This window comes from Nelusetta ayraudi, unplaced genomic scaffold (genome assembly GCF_046127955.1).
Source record: "Nelusetta ayraudi isolate G7.1 ecotype Tasmania unplaced genomic scaffold, CSIRO-AGI_Nayr_v1 ptg000106l, whole genome shotgun sequence".
NCBI lineage: Eukaryota > Metazoa > Chordata > Actinopteri > Tetraodontiformes > Monacanthidae > Nelusetta > Nelusetta ayraudi.
The window spans coordinates 1,657,205-1,682,302 of record NW_027466156.1 but is presented as its reverse complement, the minus strand read 5'-3'; the positions used below and the strand labels follow the sequence as shown (position 1 = coordinate 1,682,302).

The 25,098-nt window shown below is 47.5% G+C and overlaps 1 protein-coding gene across 1 annotated transcript in view; it reads right to left on the bottom strand.

The window, feature by feature from the left end:
- Positions 1-25,098, bottom strand: part of unc80 (unc-80 homolog (C. elegans)) — a 52,562-nt gene that overhangs the window by 16,985 nt on the left and 10,479 nt on the right. The window contains exons 11-50 of the mRNA XM_076048638.1: positions 24,506-24,646; positions 22,002-22,270; positions 21,557-21,913; positions 20,821-20,952; positions 20,404-20,551; positions 19,150-19,200; positions 18,441-18,589; positions 17,961-18,124; positions 17,309-17,407; positions 16,948-17,156; positions 15,857-15,963; positions 15,604-15,757; positions 10,963-11,135; positions 10,654-10,866; positions 10,416-10,551; positions 10,083-10,216; positions 9,803-9,980; positions 9,104-9,313; positions 8,682-8,779; positions 8,400-8,603; positions 8,201-8,308; positions 7,637-7,775; positions 7,364-7,545; positions 7,140-7,271; positions 5,921-6,107; positions 5,692-5,823; positions 5,458-5,601; positions 4,651-4,751; positions 4,478-4,564; positions 4,210-4,393; positions 4,013-4,107; positions 3,530-3,619; positions 3,323-3,424; positions 3,008-3,188; positions 2,652-2,917; positions 2,441-2,575; positions 1,907-2,045; positions 1,712-1,808; positions 780-950; positions 38-130 (exon numbers count right to left, since the gene is read on the bottom strand). Of these exons, the coding sequence (XP_075904753.1) occupies positions 38-130; positions 780-950; positions 1,712-1,808; positions 1,907-2,045; positions 2,441-2,575; positions 2,652-2,917; positions 3,008-3,188; positions 3,323-3,424; positions 3,530-3,619; positions 4,013-4,107; positions 4,210-4,393; positions 4,478-4,564; positions 4,651-4,751; positions 5,458-5,601; positions 5,692-5,823; positions 5,921-6,107; positions 7,140-7,271; positions 7,364-7,545; positions 7,637-7,775; positions 8,201-8,308; positions 8,400-8,603; positions 8,682-8,779; positions 9,104-9,313; positions 9,803-9,980; positions 10,083-10,216; positions 10,416-10,551; positions 10,654-10,866; positions 10,963-11,135; positions 15,604-15,757; positions 15,857-15,963; positions 16,948-17,156; positions 17,309-17,407; positions 17,961-18,124; positions 18,441-18,589; positions 19,150-19,200; positions 20,404-20,551; positions 20,821-20,952; positions 21,557-21,913; positions 22,002-22,270; positions 24,506-24,646 (6,091 nt within the window). The remainder of the gene's footprint in view (positions 1-37; positions 131-779; positions 951-1,711; positions 1,809-1,906; positions 2,046-2,440; positions 2,576-2,651; positions 2,918-3,007; positions 3,189-3,322; positions 3,425-3,529; positions 3,620-4,012; positions 4,108-4,209; positions 4,394-4,477; positions 4,565-4,650; positions 4,752-5,457; positions 5,602-5,691; positions 5,824-5,920; positions 6,108-7,139; positions 7,272-7,363; positions 7,546-7,636; positions 7,776-8,200; positions 8,309-8,399; positions 8,604-8,681; positions 8,780-9,103; positions 9,314-9,802; positions 9,981-10,082; positions 10,217-10,415; positions 10,552-10,653; positions 10,867-10,962; positions 11,136-15,603; positions 15,758-15,856; positions 15,964-16,947; positions 17,157-17,308; positions 17,408-17,960; positions 18,125-18,440; positions 18,590-19,149; positions 19,201-20,403; positions 20,552-20,820; positions 20,953-21,556; positions 21,914-22,001; positions 22,271-24,505; positions 24,647-25,098) is intronic.

Genomic DNA, 25,098 nt, shown 5'->3' with positions numbered 1-25,098 from the left:
ACCTCTGGCCGCCGACTCCTCCCCCCACCAACTCCACCTGGTGTTGACTCCTCCCGACATGGCGTGATTGGCCGCCGTGCCACCCTTGTGGCCCTGGTCGCAGCGGGACATCTGGGGCGCCGTCATGGGCCTGCAACAGAGTTATGTAATTTAATTACAAAATAAAGGTAACTGGAATCAGTTACGTTATTGGGGGAAAAATGTGTAATTAAATTATATTTACTTGTTCATTATTACAATTTTAAATACATCTGAACAAATTTTATTCAGAAAAAGGCTGGGCATTATGATTAAGAATTTTTTTTTTATTGCTCTGCATGGCTCTTGTGCAAAGCGAAAAAAGTTTTCTGATGCTTCCAATTGGTTCTCCTGTCAGGTTTGTGGGCTGAGCGAAGTTGCAGCAACAACAATATCGATTAAAAACGCTTAAAAAGTGCCTAAAGTCAAAAGGATATTTAGTGCAGATATCAGGAAAGGGCGCTAAATATAATTGTCCAGTGTGAAAAAGAACGTTTGCCATGTCAAATCTCAAGACACTTCTGACATCTCACGTCTGCTTTGAGTGCTGCTGGTAGCGCAACGCTGTCAGGTCTAAACAGCTGAGAACACATTCAATATTTTGAATAGTGATCAAAACCTAATCAAATGGAATAATTTACATTACTTTGTAATAATTGACAGTTGTTAGGCTTAATTGTAATCCAACTTCAGTTGCAAAGTAATCTTTCCGACCGTGCCGTTGGGAACGAGCAGTCTTGACAAAGTGGGCGGAGTCTCACCTGGTGAGGGTCTCGGAGCTGTAGAGGAGCGCCTGCAGGGAAGTGGCCAGGGCGGCGATGGCGGCGATCTCGTCGCGGGCGGCCGACGCCGACTCCATGGTCACCGTGTTGCTCTTGAGCTTCTGCAGGTGGCAGGGCACCAGCGCCTCCAGCACCATCAGCATCTGAAGGCTGCCCAGAAACACGCAGGTCCTGCTCAGCCCTCAAAGCAAACTCACATCGATGACTCAGCATTTTTTCGTTGCGTTACGTGAACACTCCAAACAGGGCTGAGACGCCTCTGAAGCAAATCGAGCCGCCTTAAGGAGTGCAAGATTACCCATAATTCATAGCACTAAAGGTCCGTGCTCTCAAAAAAAAACAGTCGTGTGAACAGAAAAAACTGAGACCCATTGGAGGTGAAGTGGACCAGAAAGAGAAGCGAATCCTCTTTCAAATGAATTGAAATTCTAAAATAGCAAAAAGAACCGAGTCACTTTTCCATTTTAAGGGTGAAGTGTGTAATATTTGGAGATTTTGAGAGGCAGCAACATCCAGTGGTTACATTTTAGATTCCATCGCTCTTTCGCTCCCCCTCCCTCTCCTGAGCTTGTCAGTGAGCCTGCGCACACAAACCCGTAGACTTTGTCCTTCTCTTCTTTGCTGGTTTAATTGAGGACACAAGCGCTCATCCTAAATACAAAAAGTGCTGTCAGGTAGCTGGTTTGTCCAGAGCAACTGCCATAAAAAGATGGCGGTGCCAACTAAGAACCGTTCAATCGGTTGGAAAACCAAGTTATTTTTATTGTACTACGAGTATACGCTTTTATTCATGAATTAACGGGCAGTATATTAAGCTTTTACCAGTATAAAAATCATAAGTGGGGCCACATTTTACACACTGGACCTGTAAGAGGACTGAGTTTGGTTCTTTTGAACAAGACTATATTTACCTGCGGAAGGACTCCGGGGCGTAGGCCACCACGGTGACGCACAGCTTGATGGCCTCGCTGATGGAGAAGGCCAAGTCCTCGTTACCGTAGCAGAAGTCTGGCGGGGGGGGGGGAGGTGTTAGCGCAGGTGGGTCAGACAGTGAGTGAATGGGCTGGGGGATCTGGAGCTGTGAGGAGGTAGCAGCAGCAGCTCACCCAGGGAGCGCAGGGGTTTCTCCGCCTTCACCAGCTCCAGAGCGTCCAGGGCGTCGTGAGTCTCGCCCTCCAGGGAGATCAGCAGGTCGAAGAGGCACTGGGCCGACACACCCTTGGACAGACCGCTGCTGGTGCTGGTCTGAGGGCCGGAAGAAAAAGAAGAAGAAGAAAGGACAAAATTTGAATTCTTGACAGTTTGATTTTGGCCTTTCATTTGGATTATTATTAAAGAAAGGCCAGCCATAATATTGATTTCTTTAAGTATTTCCAAAACTCTTATATTACCAGGTAATATAATTTCATTTCATTTTTGAGACATTTTATATTAGAAGGTATTAATGCAGACAAGAAACAATGAAGGACTATCAGAAAAATTGGAGAAAAACAATTAGAGAAATGGTAATGATAATTTACTTTTTTGTATTGTTGCTTTGTTCTTGCATTTTTGTCTTGTTAAATATACTTACACTTTCACTTTTTGTGAATAAAAAAATATACTTTTGATTCTGTGAATATGAGTGGCTCAAGTCTGACCGTGAACTCCAGCAGAGGCGCCACGCTGGCAAACAGCTGCAGGATGAAAGGCTTCCTGTGCAGTATGTAAAACTGGCGGCAGCAGAACTCGATGCCCTGCCTCAGCAGCGGGTCGCTCTCGTAGTCGGCGTACACCTGCGGGAGGAGGCGGGGACGCCGTCAAACACCAGGCCTCGCCAACGACAAACTGCAATAGCTACAAGAGCAGCACCTGCAGCATGGTGGGCAGGATCCACTGGTAGCCGCTGAGCGAGAAGAGGTGGTTGAAGTGCACGGCCGTGTTGATGGCGGTAGCCGTGTACTGCCTGAGGAGGGCGCTGTCCTCCGGGTGCAGCAGCAGCGCCCCGTTGAAGACGTTGAGGAAGAGCATCATCTCATCACCCCAAGGGTACTCGCTGGGCATGCCCAGGAACATCTCCTCCAGCAGCTTGATCCACAGCACCTTGTGCAGCGTGTCCAGGCCAAACAGCTCCTTCCCTGAGAGCAAGCAGGAAGCAGGAAGTAGGAAATAAAGCATTTGCACTTTTTTTTTCTACCTCTACCTTTGTTTGCAGCATGTTCTTTTACCCTGCGGCTCGTTGACCAGCGAGAACTCAGCGTCGATGGCCGTGCGGGGGAAGGAGGGCAGGCGCAGCAGGTCCTCCTGCAGCAGCGACACGTGCGACTGCTTGTGCGCGGCGGGCATGTGCTGCGTGAGGGAGATGAGGAAGAGGACGCGGCCCACTTCCTCCAGTTTGCGGGAGAACACCTGGATGAAGAGCAGGGAGTGGGAAAAAACAAAAGAAATGCACAAGTTTTCTTCCTCAGGTTTGTTGTTGCATCATCATCATCATCACCCCAGGACTGATTCAGATACCCACTGCATGTTTCCATCCTGCTCACCTGTTTCTGGATGAGCTCCTGTCCCTTATCGGGCAGCATGTGGACCAGGTTGAGCTGCGGAGACACTGACCTCCGGAAGGGGTAGATGTCCCGGACGTACGTCTGCAGGAGGAGGAGGAGGAGGAGGAGGCGGGGACGGGGACACAGTTGGATTATTCAGTCAGCGCCTGCAGCAGCTCGTTCAGGCCAACAGGAGGCTCCACCCACCTTGCTGTAATGGATGAGGTTCCACCGCTTGTCCATGAGGAAGTAGTGCGCCGAGCGGGCCTCTGGAATGTTGAAGAACTCCAGACACTCCTGTTGGGAGACAAGTGGCTCTGATGAACGAGAACTTCACTGCATATTGAGCATTGCACCTTATCAATATACAAGATCTGCATTTGACATCAAACGCAGGGAGTATTTCTATTCATTCCGTTTTATTCAACGGTCTGTTTTGTCAATACGTCTTTTTTTTTTAAATGTTGTGTTCAGAGGGAGGAATAATCTCATTGTATGGTTACATGCAATGGCAATAAAGTATCTGATTCTGATCATTTTTACTCCATTCTGCCTCCAAGTAAAAAAAAAAAAGAAAAAAAGGTGATTTTAATTTTAAACTATCTCACAAAAAGTATGAAACAGTTTCTGTCAAATTACGGCAAAACAGGAGTTCACTGGAGCATCGCACTGTAAAATCCTCCTCCGTACCTTCAGCAAGGCCTCAAACTGTGTGTCTTCGTGCACAGGAAGCTGCGTGGGGATGTCGCACTCGTTCTGGCCGTGCACCACCAGCGTCTTGGTACCTGCAGTGACAAGGCAGACTGACGGTGGTTAACAGAGCGACCAGCGCAGCGGCAGCAATGAGCAGCAGCGAGCGCAGTGACGGGACAGGAGGTGGCATGAACCTGGCATGGAGGCGGTGACCAGCAGCTTGACCTCGCACTGCTCCTTCTTCATGGTCTGCTTCAGGTCCTTGAAGAAGAGGCCCTCCACGTAGCCCACCACCTCCCACAGGAAGGTGAGCGTGGCGGAGATGGCGTCCATTCCCCACTCGCAGGGCGTCCGCACAAAGTACATGATCAACCCCACCTAGACATAATTGCATTTCAATGTTGTATTTTTTTCATTTTAATTTATCAATAGCAGACACAGCCAAAGAGTGTGTTGACTCACCAGGTAGTTGAAGAGGATGTGGGAGGTCTGAGCAGGAAGATCTCCGATGTTCAGCAGGAGCTTCCTCAGCATGTACATCAGCTCGTCCTGGAGACGACAGGAGGGAAAACACGAAGATAAAGTCTGGAGTGTGTGTGTGTGTGCACGCGTGCCTGTATGACGGCGACACCCACCTGCCGGTTACTGACTGTCAGCTTCTCCAGGAAGTGTCGGAGGACCAGCGCCGGGTCTTCAATCAGGCAGTTCCACAGGATTTGTTGGGCGACGGCGCTGACTGAAGGTACGACACAATATAATAAGGTTAGAGTGGGATGCCATAGCATATGTCCTCATCATATTCACACACTCCTGTTGTACAATTACATGGGAGACAAATTCTACACACAGTAGGATGGCAGTGACTGACCAGACCAGGCTAGATAGGATGGGACGGGACTGGGTGGGATACAGAGAATTTGAGGATGTAACAGATGGAAACGTAAAACTATGCTGACAAATCCAAAACAGACAATACGATGACACAATGCACAAAATTGTACTGAAAACATGATGCAAAGCCACGCAACACCACAAACAGACAAAAACACACAGAACGTCACAAAAGGATCCGATGTGATACAACACAATGTGGTAACGTATGATTTTAGAGCAAGTGGTGAAATACTACACAACAAAAGACAACACACAAATAAAAAACACAATTTGACGCGTTTCAACTGAATGAGATTTTGCAACATTTGCTGCAACACGTTACAGACAACACAATGTGGGGCATAATTATGCAATGTATAACTAATATATTACAAATGACTACATGGAGGGCTGAAAATAGGAGACAAATTTCAGATGCACAGAATTAAATATTTAAATGTTGCTTTTCATTAAAATATAATTAAGTCTTGAACAGTGCATTTCATTTTGTGTGCATCATTGTGATTGTAATGATTGTGTGCAATATGAGATTGCAGCAGTGAGCCTACCAGCGACGCCGTCCTCGCGAACCTCTCCGTCCTCCATCAGGTGCACTATGGGCAGCACGGCAGCACAGATGCATGCTGGGAAGACAGCCTGGGGCGGCTGTAGCATGTGGTGGGTGGGCGTGTGCTCCGTGGTGTTCTCCTCGTCTGACGGCGGGGATGAATGGAGAAAAAGAAAATGGGCCGAGGGAAGGGCAGGGAAGCTGGATTGTCAGGATTCTTTGGACGCGGCCTCACCCTCGGCGCTGGCCAGCGAGCGCACGGACCAGACGGAGCCGCGGCGGAACGAGTAGTTCCTGTGGGAGTTGCTGGAGGCGCAGGAGGGGCTGACGGACAGGCGGCGCGATGTCAGGTTCACCACTTCTTCTGCTGGCAGGACCAACGGGAGGAGACAGACGTTAAGGGATCAAGATCATCAACAACACGCACACACAGAAACACACACGCCGATGCGACGTGTCCCCACCTTCCTCCTCCTGCTCTGGCGGCGGGCTGCAGGTGGGCTCGTAGCAGGCCTCCTGGGCCATCGGGATGGCCGTGATGATGCTGGCCTCGCGGCCCAGCCGCCGCTTCTCCTCCTCCTGCTGCAGGTTCTTCAGGATGTGCTCGGCCCGCTGGTGGGAGCGCGACACCGCCCGCGCCGAGAAGGATTTCTGGTGGAGAAGGGGAAAGGGGGAAGAGAGAATAAAAAAAGGACAAATTCTCCTCTTGAGAAGCTTCGACAGGAGGTCGCTAGCTCCAGACTCTCAGCTACAGATCTGAGGAACATGACGCCATGGAAGATGACCGGACGCGTGAATACAGTAAGTCTCCTCCAGCAGGTCCTGGTCAGGAGCTCTGAGGGAGCTGCCGAGCATCAAGGTCTGTCTAAGGAAGCTCTTCATTGAGCCAGATAATCATCTTTAGCCTGGATCGTCTTTTTTTCGTCCTTTTTTACCCTTTGTTTTTGTTTTGTTTGTTCTTTTGGAGAATTTACTGTATCGCCTGTACAGTAAATGCCTCGCAGCATTCACATGAGTGCACCTACGCAGACACACACATCCAAACAAGCCGAGGAGGAACACATACAGCAAAGTCATTCTCATCTAATGCCCATGCACAAGAAGGCACACTTGCACGCACACGCGCACGCACACACACACACACACACACACACGCACACACGCACACACGCACACACACACACACACACACACACACACACACACACAGACATGCCGCTCGATGCAGTTTGAGATGAAAACCTACAGCTGCCAAAATGGAGCTACATTTAAAATAAATAAATAAATAAAGAGGGGGATGGTGGATGGGGAAAGTTTTGTCCGCAGCCGTCTGGAATGATCTGAGGAGACAAGATGCATCGGCACGTCCAGCAGACAGAAGTACCAACTTACTATGGCATGGACTGACTGAATTAATGTGGAGAACTAAAAACAAAGACAGGCCAAAGATAAATTACACAAGATAGAAGAAGAAGAAGCAGCAGCAGCGCATCAAAGTGAAGTTTAATGGTCAAAACAGCTGGAAAACTCAAAATAACTCAAATGCTTGTCTTTCAACATATTAGAACGCTAACTCAGAACTAAACCCATTGTCCAGCTTAAGGAGAGACAGGCAGTTGTTCTTTTTTTCCTCCCCCCCTTTCTCTTTAATGGGAAATATTTCCCAGCAGCCACTGCACTCACCGACTGGTCCTCATTGATGGGGTCCTGCACGCTGCCCGTGTTCTGCGGCACCCAGGGCGGGTCGAATATGGGGACGCAGGGCATGCCCAGGATGGGAGAGGGCAGCGTGAAGTTGATGCTGGGAGGCGGGATCTGTGGGGGGGCAGAGACAAACAGATAAAGAGACTCAGATGGACGGCGGCAGTGGTGGGGGTGAGGGGGACGGGGACGGAGCGTCCGGGCACCTTAAAGATCTGCTGGGCTCCCTCCTCCATGCGAGGCCACACCTGGTAGCGGAAGCGCCACAGCGTGTAGAACTTGAGGATGGAGTTGATGCGCTGGCACGCCTCCTGGTGGTGCAGCTCCGCCATCATCATCTCCGTCACGGCGTCCGGCACCTTGACGGCGCACAGCAGGAACATGGCGGCTACGGAGTGGGGGGTGTCACGTGACGTCAGGGTGGAGCCACGGGAGGGTTGGGGTCGGGGTTTGGGAGGGACTGGGGGCCAGAGACTCACCAGCGGCGGCCGCCATGTGCTCGTCCACGCTGAGCAGGAGCTCCCAGGCGGCAGGCTGCACGTCGGCGTACATGTCGTCGGTGAGGATGGGCGCCGCCTTGATGAGGAGCGACAGCGGCGCCGGGGACAAGCTCATCACCTGGAGGAGAGCAGAGACAACGCAGCAGCACCGCAATTTCATTTTAAACAGGAGAAAAATAAATCAGGCTAAAAAATGTGGTTACATTCTCAGAGTTTCTGGAGACCTTTTTCATCAAAGTACATTCGAATAAAAAAGTCCTGCAGAGTTTTTGTAATTATCATATATTTAAGTCAAAGAAGAAGTGAATGTGAACATCTTTAATTGTGTAGATTGGTTTGTATTTATGTAGTATTTATGTTTGACTGTAATTTGATTTAAGAAGCTAATTTTCTAGTTGTTTTTTTTATTATTATTAATCAGCAAGAAAGGGGCAGTAATGTAGGAGTAATATAAGTTTTACTTTAACCGGCTACTTTTCTGCCCGTTTCCTGTTTTTTCATTTTGCATTTCATTTTTTATTCAGTATAAAAAAATGCCATCACCTGGTTGCGGATGTACTTGAGCATGCCGGTGTCCTTCTTGCCCTCTGTGTTGGAGTCGGTGGGTCTCCTCTTCATGGACGGCGTGCGCAGGCACGACTTGTCCGAACACTGCAAAAGAACAAAAAGATAAAGAAAAGAAAAAAAAAGAAAAATCACACGTCAGAGACCGCCCACCAACGGCAAACACAAGGCGACCCACCTCTTTGTTCTTCTTGGCGCGTGCTCCGATGTTGCCAGTGGTGGCGCTGTCCTCCCTCAGGCTGTCCACCGTCTCACCGTACACCAGCTTGATGGCGCGCACCAGCCGGGCGCAGGAGCGGCTGTGGTGCTGGTAGCAGCGCGGGTGGCAGAAGTCGATGTGGGTGCAGATGAAGCTCTGCTGGTTGCACAGCAGGATCATGATCTGTGGATGGGGGAGGAGGGAGAGTGAGGGGGAGGTGAGGGAGGTGAGGTGAGAGGTGGGCTGGACGGGAGGACATACGTGCAGCCACGACATATTGCGGTGGTAGTTGTCCTCCGTCCCTCCGGAGCTCGGACCCTCTGGCTCGATGCTGGGCTCACTGGTACTGAAGGGACTTCCTGTCGGAGGTGCCACCAAAATAAGAGCAAAGCAAAAGAAAAGCAATAGACTTTCAGACACGAGGAGAGAATTAGCAGAATAAAAAAGTGTTGTTTTTTTTTCCACCCCGTTTGCTCAGTTATTTAAAGTGTGGCAAAAGCTCCAGAAAAACATCATTCTGTGATGTCACAAAAGGAGCCGACAACCCAGTCAGGTGTTGGCTCACCTTATTCTTATACAAAACCCCAACAAAGCCTCAGTTTTAGCCCAAGGCTGCAAAACACAGGGCTAAGTACAAAGGTTTTTCCTTCTTCGGATGTGAAAGGACCTGAAGGTGGCCTTGCCTATGTCGGTGACCGTGTCCCTGCTTTGTGTCTTCGACAGCTGCCCGTCCTCGGTCTCCGATTCCGAGTCCTGCCGCGACAGTTTAGTGCTCTTCAGGCTGCCAGCGCGGCGGATGGATGACAGCGAGCCTCCCTTCTTCACCCGGAAGCTGCGAGCGCCTTTAATCTGCAGCAGGCGGGAGCCGCCGATGCGGATCTTTCGGATGGGTGCTGGAGGTGGGTTGGGGGGAGAAAATATCATTCTATGGACTACCTCTGTATCACATGTGAATTTAGTATTTAGCAGAGTTAATTTCAGCCTCTGTATTTAACTGTTGCAACTTTATAACTGTATAACTTTGTGCTGGTTGCATAGTTAATATGAATACATAAAATGTTCTCATTTCTTTTAATTAGGGGTTGAGTACTCAACATGTACTTGTAAAATACATTGCCAGTTGTACATGTATGTATGTACTGTATGTATCTGACAAATTTTGTTAATTTTTTTTGTACTGTAATGAAACTCGTGACACCCCATGTTGTAGAAAAACATGCTGAGGAATGTTATTCAAATAACTGAACATCTGTGAAAAAAAAAAATCTGAGTAATTCAATAATGTATAATATGTGGCTTTTTTTTAAGTACTGAAAAGCCAACACATAAACACATAAAGCTCCTTTAAATCCTTGAATGGAGAGGAGAGGGAGGAGTCTCACCTTGAGCCTCGGGGGTCTTCTTGTCGTCGCAGGTGATGTCCGACTTGAGGGTGTGGCTGCTGCTGTTGAGCGAGTCGTGTCCGTCCTCGTCGTCCAGGATGCCGGCGAAGCTGATCTTCCGCTCGTAGCGGTGGCGGCCCAGCTCGGGGTCCAGACGCAGGCGGCAGCTGTCCAGGTCCTACAGAAGGTCGGCGGGAGGGTGGCGGAGCGTCAAAGCACGGGGAGGGGAGGGGAGGAGACAGCAGCGAGTGAGCATGCCCGCTGCGATACTGGGACTCACCACCAGGGGCTCGGTGCGTGGCCGGGGCAAGCAGGGGAAGGTCTCCCGCAGGAAGGTGGTGATCTCCAGCAGTAGCTGGCACGCCGCCATCTTCAGCGCGAAGGGGCAGCCGCACTTGGTGGGGTTGACTGTGTCTGAATTAAAATATTGAAAATATCAGAAATGTTTAAAATAGCAAAAATTTAAAAAAAAATTCTCATAAATGAATCCATAGAAGACTTGAAACATCCACCTGAACTCTTGAATTAAAAAAAACAAAAGAGCAATTTTGACACAGAACTGATGTTTGGCACCATCTAGTGGTAAAAAGGAAACATTACAACCCTGACTCACTGTCGTCCAGGTAGTCCTCGTCCTCGTCCTCCTTCCTCATTCGCCGCTTGGTCTCCTCGTCGAAGATGTAGCCCAGGATGTTGGCGGGGCTCTCGCTGTCCGAGTGACACAGCTCGCTGAGCCGCGTGCCGATTGCCTGGTGGGGGTAGAGGGCGGGGCCAGAGAGAGGCGAGCTCGCATAAAACAAAATCCCTGACATGCATGTCCCTGACAGGTCAGAGGTCGGGGTTCAACTCACATCCCCCCACTGGCAGAAGTGCTTGGCGGCGTTCCACTGCAGCTTCTGGTTCCTCTTGTTGCCCACGATGGGCGAGCGGCCCCGGGAGAGGCCCCGCTTGGTGATGTTGACGTGGTGGCCCTTCATCCACTCAGGCCAGTTGCCGCGGTTGCAGCGGTGGACGAAGCGAGCGCACTCCAGGAAGAGGGAGGCCCGGGCCACCACGGGGGCTTCCTGCAGGGAACCAATCAGAGGCGGAGCTGAGGTTCTAAGAACCTGCTGGTGTGAGACAGGGGTGGAAAAAACAAAATGAAAACAAAGACGACGCACCAGGTCGAGGGCGGCGGCCAGGATGGAGGCGTCCGGGATGGTGCCCGGCTCGCAGCAGTTGAGCAGGAACTGGAAGCGCTTCATGCCCTGGCGAATGGCGCCCAGGTTGACCATGTTCTTGTTCTTCATGGCTTCCTGGCTGGCAGCCAGGCGCTCCTGGAAACCGTGAGGCCCTGGAGGGAGAGGGGGATGGAGGGAGGGGACACAAAAACGAAACAAAACAAAAACACGAGAAAAAGGAAGAGCAGAGCAGGTGAAGACAGCTTTTTTCCCCTCTTTCCTTCAAAATAACTTCAGTCACGATGCACACGAGACTCCATGAAGCGACATCACCATCCACGGTGCTCGAGAAAGAGAAGAAGAAGTAGTATGGGGGTCCTACTGTGGCAATACTATTTGCAAATGCGTATTTCAATCTATGTGTGTGTATTTTTTTAAATCCGTGTGTGTAAAAAAAACAAACCTGCATGTCTGTACTCAAATCTGCAAATGTGTGCAAAGACATCTGCATGTGAAGTGGGACAAAAATCTTGTGTGAAAAGAGCCAATGGAGAGCTCCTGCCTGAGTTGTAACTGGTGACAGACATTTATCGATCTGTGTTCACATTTACATTATGTGCACCAACAGATCTGGGTGTGCATTCACAGATCTTTGCAGATTGGTTTCCACATGCAAATCTGAGTACAGACAAACAGTTTTTTTTTTCTTTTCACACAGACAAATCTGAATACACGCACACACACATTGAGATATGCGTTTGCAAATATTGTCACAATAGCACCCCAAAAAGAAGAAGAAGCTGAAGATGAAGAAGGCGACAACAACGTCATGCTGGAGACAGCGCAGCTCTACTGTAGAAAGATGGTTTTTGGTAGGTACAAACAGACAGACAGACACACACAAAAAACGCCTCTTTTCGCCCCCTGGTGGAACAGAAAGGAAGCGGCTTGTCAGACGAAGACGGGACGCTAAAACACAAATATTACTCCGGCGGAGGCAAAAACTTTGCCTCATTGAATTTTCTGAGTTTTTATCTATTATACACGCGACTTATAATATAATTTTAATAACTGGTGATTTTAATCTGCACATTGATACCATCTCCGACTCATTGTCGAGAGAATTTTTAAACCTTTTAAACTGCTTGGATTTTAAGCAACATGTCACGCAGCCAACTCACAACAGAGGACACACCCTGGACCTGGTCATAACATATGGCCTGTCCACTAGTGTGTCCTCTGTTGTTGACTTGGCTGTATCTGACCACTATTGCGTGTATTTTAACTTCACCAGATTTAATGATCAGGAAGCCGCGGTGAGAACGGTGAGGAAACACTACATTACTTCTGAAGTGGCTGCAAATTTTATTGAAATTTTAAAGAGCACTCCTGCTGAAATTTTACCCGCACCCTGTGATTTTATCGTTGACAATTTTAACAGAAAACTGAAAACAACATTGGACTCTGTGGCTCCAGTTGTCACAAAAACTAAACACTTAACTAAAAAGTAAACCCACACCCCCCCATGGAGATCTGCAAATGGAATCCCAGAATTAAAAAGACAATGCAGGAGTGCAGAGAGAAGGTGGAGAAAAAGTAAATTAACTGTCCATTATGAAACATTTCGTCATCTACTCAAATCTTACAATAAAATTGTCAAACAGGCAAGAATATCCCATTTCTCCAATCTCATCACAAACAATAGCAAAAACACTTGATTTCTTTTCTCCACCTTCGATCTTTTAACCAATAAAAATTTTAATCAGGGCGTACAGACACCAACAGATGCCCTCTGTGAGGATTTTGCAGACCACTTCGTAAGTAAAATTGATGTCATTAGGTCCAGTATTTTAACTAATCAAAATAAAAAATTTTACACATCTGGACAACCACTTTTATCTGAGGAAACACTGGAGAGTTTTGCTCTGGTTGGAGCAAGGACACTTGGTAGAGTTTTCTCCCAAGTGAAGCCCACAACCTGCCTTTTAGACCCGATTCCCACGTCACTCTTAAAGTCACTTTATGGGTTCTTTGAGGAGCAGATTTTATATATTGTCAATTGCTCTCTTCAGATGGGTGTTTTCCCTGCTGCCTTTAGAATGGCGGTGGTGAGGCCCCTTCTGAAGAGGAGCAATTTGGATCAAAACATTTTTAATAACTACCGACCTGTATCCAATTTACCATTTTTAAGTAAGATTTTAGAAAAACTGTTTTTTAACCAAGTAAATTACTTTTTAAATACAAACAATATTTTAGAGAAATATCAATCTGGTTTTAGAAAGAACCACAGTACTGAGACAGCCCTTTTAAAGATCGTCAATGATTTCAGGTGCAACGCAGACTCTCAGAAGCTGACAGTCTTGGTGCTACTGGATCAAAGCGCTGCTTTTGATACAGTAGATCACCATATTTTATTAAATAGACTCAGAAACCTGGTGGGCTTGTCAGGTACTGTTTTTAACTGGTTTCGTTCTTATCTCACAGATCGATGTTTCTTTGTAAGTATGGATACGTGCTCCTCCAGAATGCATGAAATTAGATGTGCGTCAATTTTAGGTCCGGTTCTTTTTAATCTGTACATGCTTCCCTTGGGGGACGTCGTCAGGAAACACGGCATCAGCCTCCACAGCTATGCTGATGATACACAAATGTACATTGCCGTGTCTCCTGATGACACGGCAATGTACAATTGATGCCCTTTTTAACTGTATTTTAGATATCAAATCATGGATGGCAGAGAATTTCCTACAGCTCAACCAGGACAAAACTGAGGTTTTAGTTATTGGTCCTGAAGGCCGGAGAGAGGAACTTTTACCAAAACTTCGGGATTTTAAACCTTCACAATATGTAAAGAACCTGGGCGTTGTTTTTGATTCTGAGCTCACCTTTGTTCCACACATAAAAAATATTACAAAGATAGGTTTTTATCATCTAAAGAATATAGCCAGAATCCGCCCGTTCCTCTCTCAGGCCAACACGGAGGTGCTAATGCATGCTTTTATTTCCTGTAGATTAGATTACTGCAATGCCCTGCTCTCTGGTCTCCCAAAAACAGTGTTTACAGTCTACAATTACTACAAAACTCAGCCGCTTGTGTGCTGACGAGGACCAGAGGAAAGGAAAACACATTACACCGGTTTTAAAGTCACTGCATTGGCTCCCCGTCCGCTTCAGGATTGATTTTAAGGTTCTGTTATTAGTTTTTAAATGTCTTAACGGTCTTGGCCCATCTTATCTATCTGACCTGCTTTTATCATATCAGCCCTCGCGGAACCTGAGGTCTTCTGGCACTGGCCTGTTAACTGTTCCCCGAGTCAAAACCAAAACCCATGGCGAGGCTGCTTTCAGCCATTACGGCTCTACTCGGTGGAACAGCCTGCCAGAGAGCCTCAGGGCCGCAGAGACTGTTGATATTTTTAAGGGGAGGCTCAAGACGTACCTTTTTAACCTGGCGTTTAACTAATTTATTTTACTCTTCTCTCTCTTACTCCACTAATTTTATGCCGTTTTACTATTTTTATGCCTTTTATTTACCTTCAATTGACTTTTATACCTTTATAATGGTTGCCCATTTTTATGCCACTGTTTCAAACTTTATTTTTATGTATTTATTTTATTTCTCATTATGATTATTCTCCCTTTTATACTTAGTGCCAGTGTTTCCTCATGGGGGACCCTCCACGCTGGGAGCTACGCCTGGTCTGCCCATAGGGGCGCTGCAGACCATGGTGCCTCCTTGTGTGGACGGCTCCCCATAGTGGCCTTTCCTCATCCGATTCTTCAGAGCCAAGCCATTTTATCTAATGTCTGTGTGAATATGGGGGTGGGCGTTTGTCTGTGTGCGTTGGTGGGGAGGGGTGGGTCCGTATGGGGTGTGGGGAGGGGCAATGTTCTTCTTATTATTATTATCATTATCTTTCTTTGTTTTGCTTTGTTTTGTTTTGTTTTATGTTGTTTAGCACTGTGGGTTGCACATGTTGTATGAGCAGTGCTATATAAATAAAGTTTATTATTATTATTATTATTGTTTTCTGACTCGCCTCGTTAGAGTGGTGGGCTAGTGCAGTTTCGGCACCACCTGGGCAGGATTTTTGATTGTTGCCGATGGGACTTGCAGCGATGGACAGAGGAAGGGAGATAAAATGCAGAGATTGGCAGAGCGCCACCACTAGGCTTGCTGCAGAGCGGCCAACTCCAAAAAAAACTTGGCCTAGCCATCAGTTGTTGTCACCACAGTTGTCCAAGTCAGTTGGCCAAACTGAGACAGTTGGACACCACAATTTTACTTAAATATAATAAAGTCTTTGCAATCAACGCTGCATTCCACGAGAACTCGGAAAGCAAATTCATTTATTTTAACCAATTTTAATTTATAATTTAGACAAAAGCCTCCCTAAGAAAAGCGAGAAATTAGATTTTTTCCACAACTGCAGCAACGATTTCCTCAATTTTGCAACATTGAGGTGCCAAGCAGTCGGACGGCCTGACGTGATGGAGGAGGAGACGGACACCCAGGCGCACAGAGCTGAGCAGACAGGCAGCGAGGACCATCACACACACACAAACAGAGAGGGGGAGAGACACAGGAAAAGGGGGCGTGGCTGGGGTGGTGAGGGGCACCCCGGGGTGGGGGAGGTCTACCATCTTTCTCTTCTGTGTGGTGAAGCTTGGATGGATTCCTCCTGCCAGACCTCCATTTACCGAGCCGCTTGAAGAAATTCTCCTCCTCGTCCCGGCTGTACTCTGGCCCCACAGCGCCCCCCTCTGACAGCTTCACCGCACTGGTGAACTTCACCTGCGCAGACAGCGGGACAGAAGACCAGATCCCCTGATGTGATGTTTCTCCCCTTGGCGCGACAAGACTTTTTGAGAGGGTCCCTCGACGGCAGCTGACCTTTGAACTCTGCCGTATGAAAGAGAGGCGGTCCACTGAGCTGATGTCCAGCAGGTCCTCCACGCCGTCCGTCAGTCCGGAGAGAGACGAGCGCTTCAGCCAGTTTCCTGGACAGAAACCAAAAGTGAAATCAAAAGAGAGAAAAGAAAAATAATAACCTTGCAACAACACGAGCCACCGGACAGACAAACAAACCTGCTGGTCGAAACTGGGTCACATGCACACACACACACACACACACAAAGAAATACACACACTGGGTCTGGCTAGCGGTGGTCCTCACTGTGTGGTGCACGACTTCAAGTTCAAATATGCTACGAAAAACAAAAAAACTTTGAGAAGGAGCCACGGTATTGGGTATCCATACCAGGTGTATGGAGGACACAACACTGCCCTCTAGTGGCACTACAGGAAACGGGAAGCCGTTATGTCAGCTTGTTTTTTTTTCTGTTTTTAAACCCTTCATCCACCTGATACAGGAAAGGAAAAAAAGGTGTGTAACAAGGTGCACACAGGGAGGGGGAGGGACAGGGGCAGGGACAGGGGGAGGGGGAGGATGTGACATGAAGATGGCTCCACATACGTAAAACAGAGAGCGTGAGTGGCGGGCGAGAGCTCCGGCGGCATGCTGAGGCACAGAGAGGGAAGACGGGACAGAGGATGAATGAGAAGAGAGCAGCCGGGCGGCCGTCAGTCAGTCGGCGCAGACGCAATGAGTCATGGAGTCATGGAGGTGGCGCTATCGCAGGACGTGAACACAAGTGACTGTTAGTTATTCTGCTCACAAGGAGGAGGAGAAGAAGAAAAACTTGGCTGTTGCTCCCTGTACAACTTCTGTCAAACATTTGTACCAACACCACATTTGTTTTTACCTCTAAAAAGATTTTCTAATAAATGTGTTATTTGTTATGTAATTATATTTCGTAGTGTCACCTTTCAGTTTTTCGGAAAATAAATAACCTGAAAAATGATTTGGGCCAGAAAAAACATTAACAGTATGTCTAAGCATTATTTCTGAGAGGTGACGTCAAAGCAAATATTTCATTTTACAATTTCCCCTCCTTCAACGCTCTTATTTTGAATCCTCTCACCGATGGGCAGCTTGAGCTTCTTGCGCAGCGAGATTCGCCGCGACCTGGAGCGGGAGCGGCGGTCCGTTGTGGTGCCCGAGTGTGCGGTGGTGCACTCGGAGGTGTCCTGCTCTGATTGGCTGCTGGTGTCACTAGCGGCGCTCTGAGACTTGAACATCTTCCTCCAGAAGTCCTTGCGGCCCAGCAGGGCGCCGGGGATCTGCTCGTCGCTGCAGACACACACACACACACACACACACACACACACGTTGACCTACAGACAGTGTTCCCTCCTCACATCCCTCCCACTCAGACGGACAGACAGACGGCGGCTGGCCTGGACAAACAGTTGATGGCGCTATATGAGGTGATGGACACTCACTGTTCGGGGGTCTGGGGGGGTCTGCTGGAGATGTAGCTGCGACACTCATCTGCAGCACTGGACACCTGACCCTTCTCCCCGGACACACCCGGCTCTGACCTGCACACGCACACATCACACACACAGACACAGACACACACACACACACACACCAGACTTAGACATGACACCTGATGAACTAAAGAGTTTCTCCTCTTTAGCTTTAAGATCAAACTACCATGTAAACCAGATCGGTGGTGATGTATTTTTTAGTATCATATGGGGCCTTCAAAAGTAAATTGTGGTTATTTCACGTTCCAAAATGCGGTATATGAAGAAATAATATTAAGATTAAAAACAAAATCCTAATAAAATCTGGTTGAGGTATTTGTGCCCTTTGTGACATCACAGAGGACCAATATCGAAATATGTGCACGCTTTGGCTCGCTGACTCAGGACCTTGGTTTAACTGGAGAACATTTAGGACAGACGACATCAAACCAGCCACTCAAGCGGGATAAACAGATGCAGACGGGACAAGATAAAAAATAATAAAGTATAAAATAAAAATAAAACTAAGTGAACATGCAGCAGTGATGGAGGTGACCTTTGTTCTGCACGGGTTTCATCTCTACAGCTTTTAGGACTACGAGCGCTGTGATTGGACGGCTACCTCCTGGCTCCGCCCTGCTTGCTCTCCTCCTTCTCCTCGGGCTTCTTGGTGGCGGTGACCTTCTCGGCGCTGTCCAGGAGCGCGCTCAGCGCCACCCTGCGGAACACGTTACCGTGCGCCTCCTTGATGAACTGCACCAGCTGGCGGATGTCGCAGTACAAACCCTGTGGATGAGGAGGAGGAGGGGGAAGAGGAGGGAGGTGAACAGGTGGAGGATGAGTGATGATGAAGAGGAGAAGGAGAATTATAAAGATGCAGAGGAGGACAATGAGAGGAGGAGGACAAAGAGGAGGAGGACGAAGAGGAGGATGAAGAGCAGGAGGAGTGGGAGGAGTCAAGACAAATAAAAGAGTGGTGACTTTTTAAAATTCCCACGAGTGACTCGTGCTTTTCCCTCTCATGCGGCAGCTGGTGAGTAGGCCAACGTGTGCGACATGCCGAGAGGCAGCAGGGGGCGCTGGGGAGCGAGGGATCACTCACCAGGTTCTCGGGGCTGTGCAGCTCGTGCGTGGTGGAGGCGCAGCGCGTGATGAGCGACTTGAACATGCAGCCCACCACCACCGCCTCCATGTTCTGGGCCACTGACTTGTTGTCGCCAGTGGTGAAGTTGTTGCAGAAGCCCGCCTTGTCTGGGGGGGAGGGGTCAACAGGGAGGGGAGGAGGGAGGGAGGGGGTGAGAGGAGAAGACGTACAGGAACAGGTGTGCTGCAGGTAAAAAAAGAAACACTGAGGCAAAAAAAAAATAAAAAAATATATATATATATATATATATAAATCAAAAACAGAAAATATTAAACAACAAGTAGGGGAGGGGTGGATGGGGAGGAGGGGCAAAATTAAAAAAGGTCCATAAAGCATAATGGGGGGGGGGGACTGAAAGGGATTCTGGGTAAGGGAATACATGCAAGTGACTAAGGCCTGCAGGCGTGGGCTTAATTCTCTAAGTATTTCTGGGTCCAGTTGATGATTTTATATAACAAAGATCTTCCAAATGTATTTAAACGTGTCGGAAAACTTTTTTTGCAGGCAAATTTTGTCACTTTTCAAATGAGGGGGGGTGGTGGGGGGGTTTTGCAGCGATGGAAGCAGTGCCTAGGGGAAGGGTCTGATTGGGTGAGTGGGTCCACCTGGGACCCGGGCTACTGGCAGTCATTGATTATTGATTGATTGATTGATTATGTGTATCTACCGATGTTTCTTTTTTTCGCCCTCCTGGACCTCTCACCTGCACTGCCGTACTCTGCAAGAGAAAAGAGGCGGGGCACACAGGTTGATTGACAGTCAGGCCAGCACGGACGTGCCACGCCCCCTCCCATGACCTCCCCGGGGGGGAAGGAGGAGGTAGAGCCTCAATACATATCAAACACACACACACACACACACAAACTAAACAATCATACAACAACAGCAGGTGCCCTGGTCACTTTCAGAATAAAAGCACTCATCAGTTCAGTAACTTGCCATTCAGGGAAGAAGAAAATACGTATATATAAATATATATATTTTTTTAGCGTGCACAATGTTCAGATTTCAGTGCAACAAAAGAAAGTGAATTGGTGACGAGCGCATCAGTGCTCAGCTGAGGGGGAAAGCTGACCAATTGAGCAGAGATGTAAATGGGCAAAAAGCTTAAGCACTTGGCAAGTGTACAGAATGGATGAGCGAGTAAAAGGAGAGCGAGAGAGAGAGAGAGGAGGCGGGACCTCGGCTCGGTTTGGTTTTGGAGGTGGATGGGAGGAGGGAGGTGGTCGGAGAAGAAGCAGGGGAGATGAAGGCGAAAGGGACAAAAAATAAATAAGTAAAGGGACGCAGACGGACGTGGCGGAGGACGAGTGGGAGGAGACGACAGATATAAACAAAGAGAGCGCTGGGATGCCGAGTCGAGGTGCGAGAGGTGAGACAGCGCCGCAGCCAGTCAGCTTTGTGCAATCAGAAGCGTCCTGCTCACGCTCAGCGCTAAATTGACCTGGAGTTGGACAGTGTTCCAATGCTAGCGCTGTTGTAATTAGGAAGTAAAAAAAAAAAGAAAAAATGTAAAAGAAAAAAAACAACAACGAGAAAACTTCAATGTATCAAATTGTATATTGAGAATTTAATTATTAATTCAACAAAATAATATTTTTTTTATCAATATTTGGATGTTAAAAAAGCACATAGCCTGCCAAACCCCCCCTTCCCATATCCAATTATGTATAGAAATATGTGATAACTAGCGCATGTCAGCATGTTGCCACACAAACTATAGAGGTCAAACACATTAGCATGGTAGCATGGCTGCTGCGTCGCTTAAGATTAAATTGCGCAAAATTATTACTATTATTACATCACCTCAGACCAGTTTATGCTGGTTAACAACAATAAGAAATCAAATAAAAAACAGCCGCAGTCAGTCCTGGCTGTGTGTGTGTGCTACGTACCCGGCCCTGTTGCGCCACACACTTACTGTCAGTGATGGGCTCCATGCAGAAGCCCAGCAGTGCGTGCAGGAAGTCCACAATGTTATTGAGAGAGTCTTTGTTGACATACTCGCGCATGGTCTGCCGGAACTGCACCTTGTCCAGCTTGTAAAGGCTGGTCAGGCAGTTCTGAGCCTGGATCGGACAGACAAAGGACGGTGGGATTGAAATAATTTACACTGACTGATGTAACACGGACGAGCTTGAATGTAAGGAAGCAGCTTCCCGCTCCAGATGTAAAATCTCTCTGGATTAATTTCACTTCCATGAATGTTTAATGGCACCAGTGGACCAATACAGTTAATAATTAATAAGACGAATAGACGTCGGGCAACACAAGCTTCGTTGCTTTTTCCCCACACTGGCCGCGAGCACGCCCGGCCGAGGTTCTGAAGTGGGCTGACCTGCATCCGGAGGCGGTCCCCAGACAGTCCGCGGTGTCCCTCGCCGCAGCCGTAGGCACAGCCCAGTGACTTGACTATCTTGATCAACATGGTGAGAGCCAGGCGGTGCGTGCTGAGGCCGGAGCCGTCTTCCTGTTAGAGACACCAGGGCGAGAGGAAGTGTTTTCTGCTCAAAGTTTTTCTAAAGGCAAAAAATTAAATGTTAATGTTGTAATAAAGCTGGATCAGTGTTAGAAAAAACAAACACATCAAAAGACAGAAAGTGAATGCATTAGCTACTGCTCATGCGATTAGTACGGATGCTGCAAAAGGGGCAGTTTTTTCAGAACCATTCAGTACACATCAACATCACATCATTGTTTTTTCTTTCTTACTCTATAAATATTTCAATATAAATATATATATATATATAGTTCATTTTTATTTCTTCACTTCTTTTTAATTCATATAACTTTCCTTCTCTTTGCACTATATTGTTGCTCATTATGCAAATGTCCCCAAAGTGGGATTAATAAAGGCGTTCTTATTCTAAGTGCTGAACTTTATATGTTATGAGCAAAAACCTTTCTGAGGTCCGTCAAACACTGCCGGCATACATCTAATGTTCCTCACACCAATATGAAGTATCAGCCTGTAGCTGTCTAGTGAAAGCAATGAGACAAAAGGGAAAAAAAAACTTCCTGTGGGCTCTTGACCAGATGGATGTGACATAACCCCAAAGGATTGTGGGTGCTACCTTCTTGTCGTTATCCTTGTTGTTCTTCACATCGTCCTTGCTCCCCTGCCCACTCCCTCCGCTGCTCCCCCCTCCTCCTCCTCCGCCACCTCCTCCTCCACTGCCTCCATCACCTCCTCCGCCTGCTCCCGCCCCAGGCATGGCCCCGCCCCCTTGCGCTCCACCGCCGAGCCCCTGCGTGGAGGCGTCTTTGGCCCAAGCCTCCTGGTTCTCCTTGTTGTCGGGCTTGGAGAGCTTCTTGCCCATGCCGGGCACCACGCCCAGCTGCAGCAGGCAGTCGATGATGTTGAGGGCCACGTCGCAGATGCGGGAGCTGATGTCGTGGCTGAGGACGGCGTAGAGGGCGCGTAGGACAGCCTGGCGGGGAGAGGCGAGACAGGCGGTGAGATGTTCAGTCTTACCGGTCAGACAACAGCGAGCGAGTGGGGCAGGACGGGACGCCTACGGTGAGGTCCAGCATGCCGTTCTTCAGCACAAAGTTGTTGGTGCCCTCGATGTTGTCGCCCTCCTCCAGGAAGGAGTAGTTGATGCAGGAGTCGGTGAAGCTGCGCGGCAGGTTGGCGCACGCCAGCGGCTCCACGGGCATCTCAGGCACGGCCACCGGGTTGCACAGCTTCTTCATGTGCTCGGTGAAGAAGTCGGCGTAGCCCACGTTGAAGGACGCCACCGTGGTGTTGAAAGCTGCCATGGTGATGGTGGAGATCTGGGATCGGACTGCGGCAGGTCGGAGAGCAGTTGGAGTTTTTTAAATTACTTATTTTACTTGCAAATAACCACTTCCATGAACTGGAAGTTAATATATATATATAACAGGATTGTAGTTTTTATATTCTTAAAAGAACAGCTGTTGCAGCTGTGAGTTAAAAATAAAAGGGATCTGCATGGAAGACATCAACGATGTTCTAAATATGGCAGTGGATGCTAATGCTATTAGCAGTTTACAGAATGAGTGACCACACTGACAAATTAAATTATGATTCCAGACTAACAGTTAATTTCCTTCCCTCCTTTTCTCATCAGCGCGTCTGTTTCCTGATTAAGGCTTCTTCTGCTTTCAGACTCTAAAGTGAACTACGACAACAGGTCTCCGGCTCCGACGCGGTCAAACAACAGCGAGGGTCAAACTGCCTTTGATTCAGTTCAACGATAGAGCCGGGTATCGCCACTGACCTCCCGATACGATACGATTCTGATATTTCCGATACCATATTGATATTTTAGCTACAACACCATTTGCTTTGGTAATGGCAAAGATTCTCAAAGAACTAATGCTGTAAATTCAATTGTAAAAGTAACCCTCTAACATGGTGCATAATTAAATATTGATATTTACATTAAGAAAGAACTGCCCATTAAACAAATAGTTACATAACAACATGCACTTTTTATTCAAACGCCTGAACCCAGATACATGGCCACCAAACTGTACCTCATGGAAACATACAAACACTGCAGTGATTGTCTCACAAACGTTTGGTTCATTTTGAACAGAAATGGAAAAAACACACCAGTCTGCACTAAAGTGCATTTAAAACCAAACTTGACTGAACAATGTAAACCAAGTTGTAAAGTGCATGACACTAGGCTGCGATTGAAGAAGGCTGCAATTCGCCTCACTCTGCCCATCAGTCGGCCAACAGAGGGTATTTTGAGTGCTGCTTGCGAGGCTAAGCTGAGTGTGTGAGCGCAATGAGGGCGTGTACTTGGTACAGTACAGCTGGTTACCACCTGAGCGTGGGCGGAGTTACGGCTGCACGGCGGACCGAAGGTCCCTGGACGTTTATTCATAGGTTTTACCTTTTGTATTGACCGTGCTTTTGTTTTGTTTTGTGCAAGACACTTTAGCAGGGCTTAGAATGATGTTGTTTAATACTGTTGACTTAAAACACTGTGCTAGCAGGGAAAATGTAGACGTTGAAACGATCACTTGAGTCTCAGAGTCGTTTATTATTAGACAAGAATATCCGCACAAGTTCACACAAAGCATAAAGCAGGAAGAGCTCTATTCAACCGGTGTTAACACACTAGCAACGTTAAAATCGCTATAAGGAGCGAAACTTAAGAGGCGGAATCGCTCCCTTGGAAGTTTCACTGCCAGCGAACACAACACACAAGCAGAACACGGAGTTAGCGGTGGTGGCTAACAGTTTATTAACACGATTCAGCGCTTGTGCGTTGAAAACTGCAGTTCCTTAAGTTCACAATACACAGACAGTCCTCATACATGTGTTCAAACATTATGACCGACTGTTCTCTCATCCCCGTTGCCCACCGGGCCGGTGGTCCATCACATCCGCATTAGGCTCAACAATTCTCCAACATTTTCTCTGTTCGTTCCACTCAGGCTATTGTAGTCCTTGGTGTTTCGGTAGTCGCTCGGCATTATTATTATTATTATTATTATTATTATTATTATTATTATTATTATTATTATTCCTCCCGACACTATTTTTGCTAAACTGCGGCCACTGACTGGAAACCAGGAGGATGTTTGCATTGCGTGTCGCTCCGTCCGTCCAGCTCTCTTTGAGCTTTTTCCTCGGCCACTGCGAACAAAAAACGTCCGCAGCTCTTTGTTCGCCCATGGTAAAGTTTCATAAGCATGTCAGTTTTTAATTCGCTAGATCTCCCGGGGAAAAGAGTTGTACTTCCTTCTCCGCCATTATTTGTTCTCTCTGAAGCGGAGGGGCTGGATCTCACGACATCTGACTGCAATAACGGTGCACAAAGCATTAAACCACGCGAGACTAATTAACCAAACAAACAAACAAAGGGTAAAATCTATTGTATTTTAAAGTATCGATACTGGGATTTATGTATCGATGATAATATTTAAACGTGTATCGATAAATATCTAAATTATCTATATTTTTTAACCCACCCCTATTCAATGACTCTTTTAAACATTTAACATTGTTTTTTTATGTTTTACTTTTAACAACCACCTACCTTCTTTGACGGTGTTGTCACTGTGGCTGTTGGAGTGGTCCGGCATGTCTCTGAGCAGAGAGTGGTGGGAGTGGGAGTGTTTGGCGCTGAGGCTGTCAGCGTCCGCCGCTGTGTCGGTGCTTCCTCGCCTTGTGAATTTGCCTGAAGAGTGATTTAAAAAAAAATGGATGATCAAATACTCAGAACTTACAAAAAATAAAAGCAGTATGTTTTTATCTTATATTTACAACTAGGAACAATTTAAAAGGACTAATGACATTATGTGTAGCTAGGTTGCTAATGCTATCTAGTTAACTTGTACAAGGTTATCCAACATCCTGTTGCTAGCTGCAGTGGTGTAGCAAGTCAGGCCTTGGGAACTCAAAAAACATTTTCAAAACAGAAACTTTTGATATTTTCGGGACCATTATTTTTTCATGTTGAAATGCATCACTCAGGCTAACTCAGGTTACTTTCGGCATTTCTCCTTGTACCGGGACATTTAAACAAGGTAGCTAGCAGCAATCACTACTTGGTTCCCCGACAAGTAAAAGCTGATTGGTTATAAACTAAACGCAAGTGGAGTATGATATCAGTCAAAGTTTGATCAATGC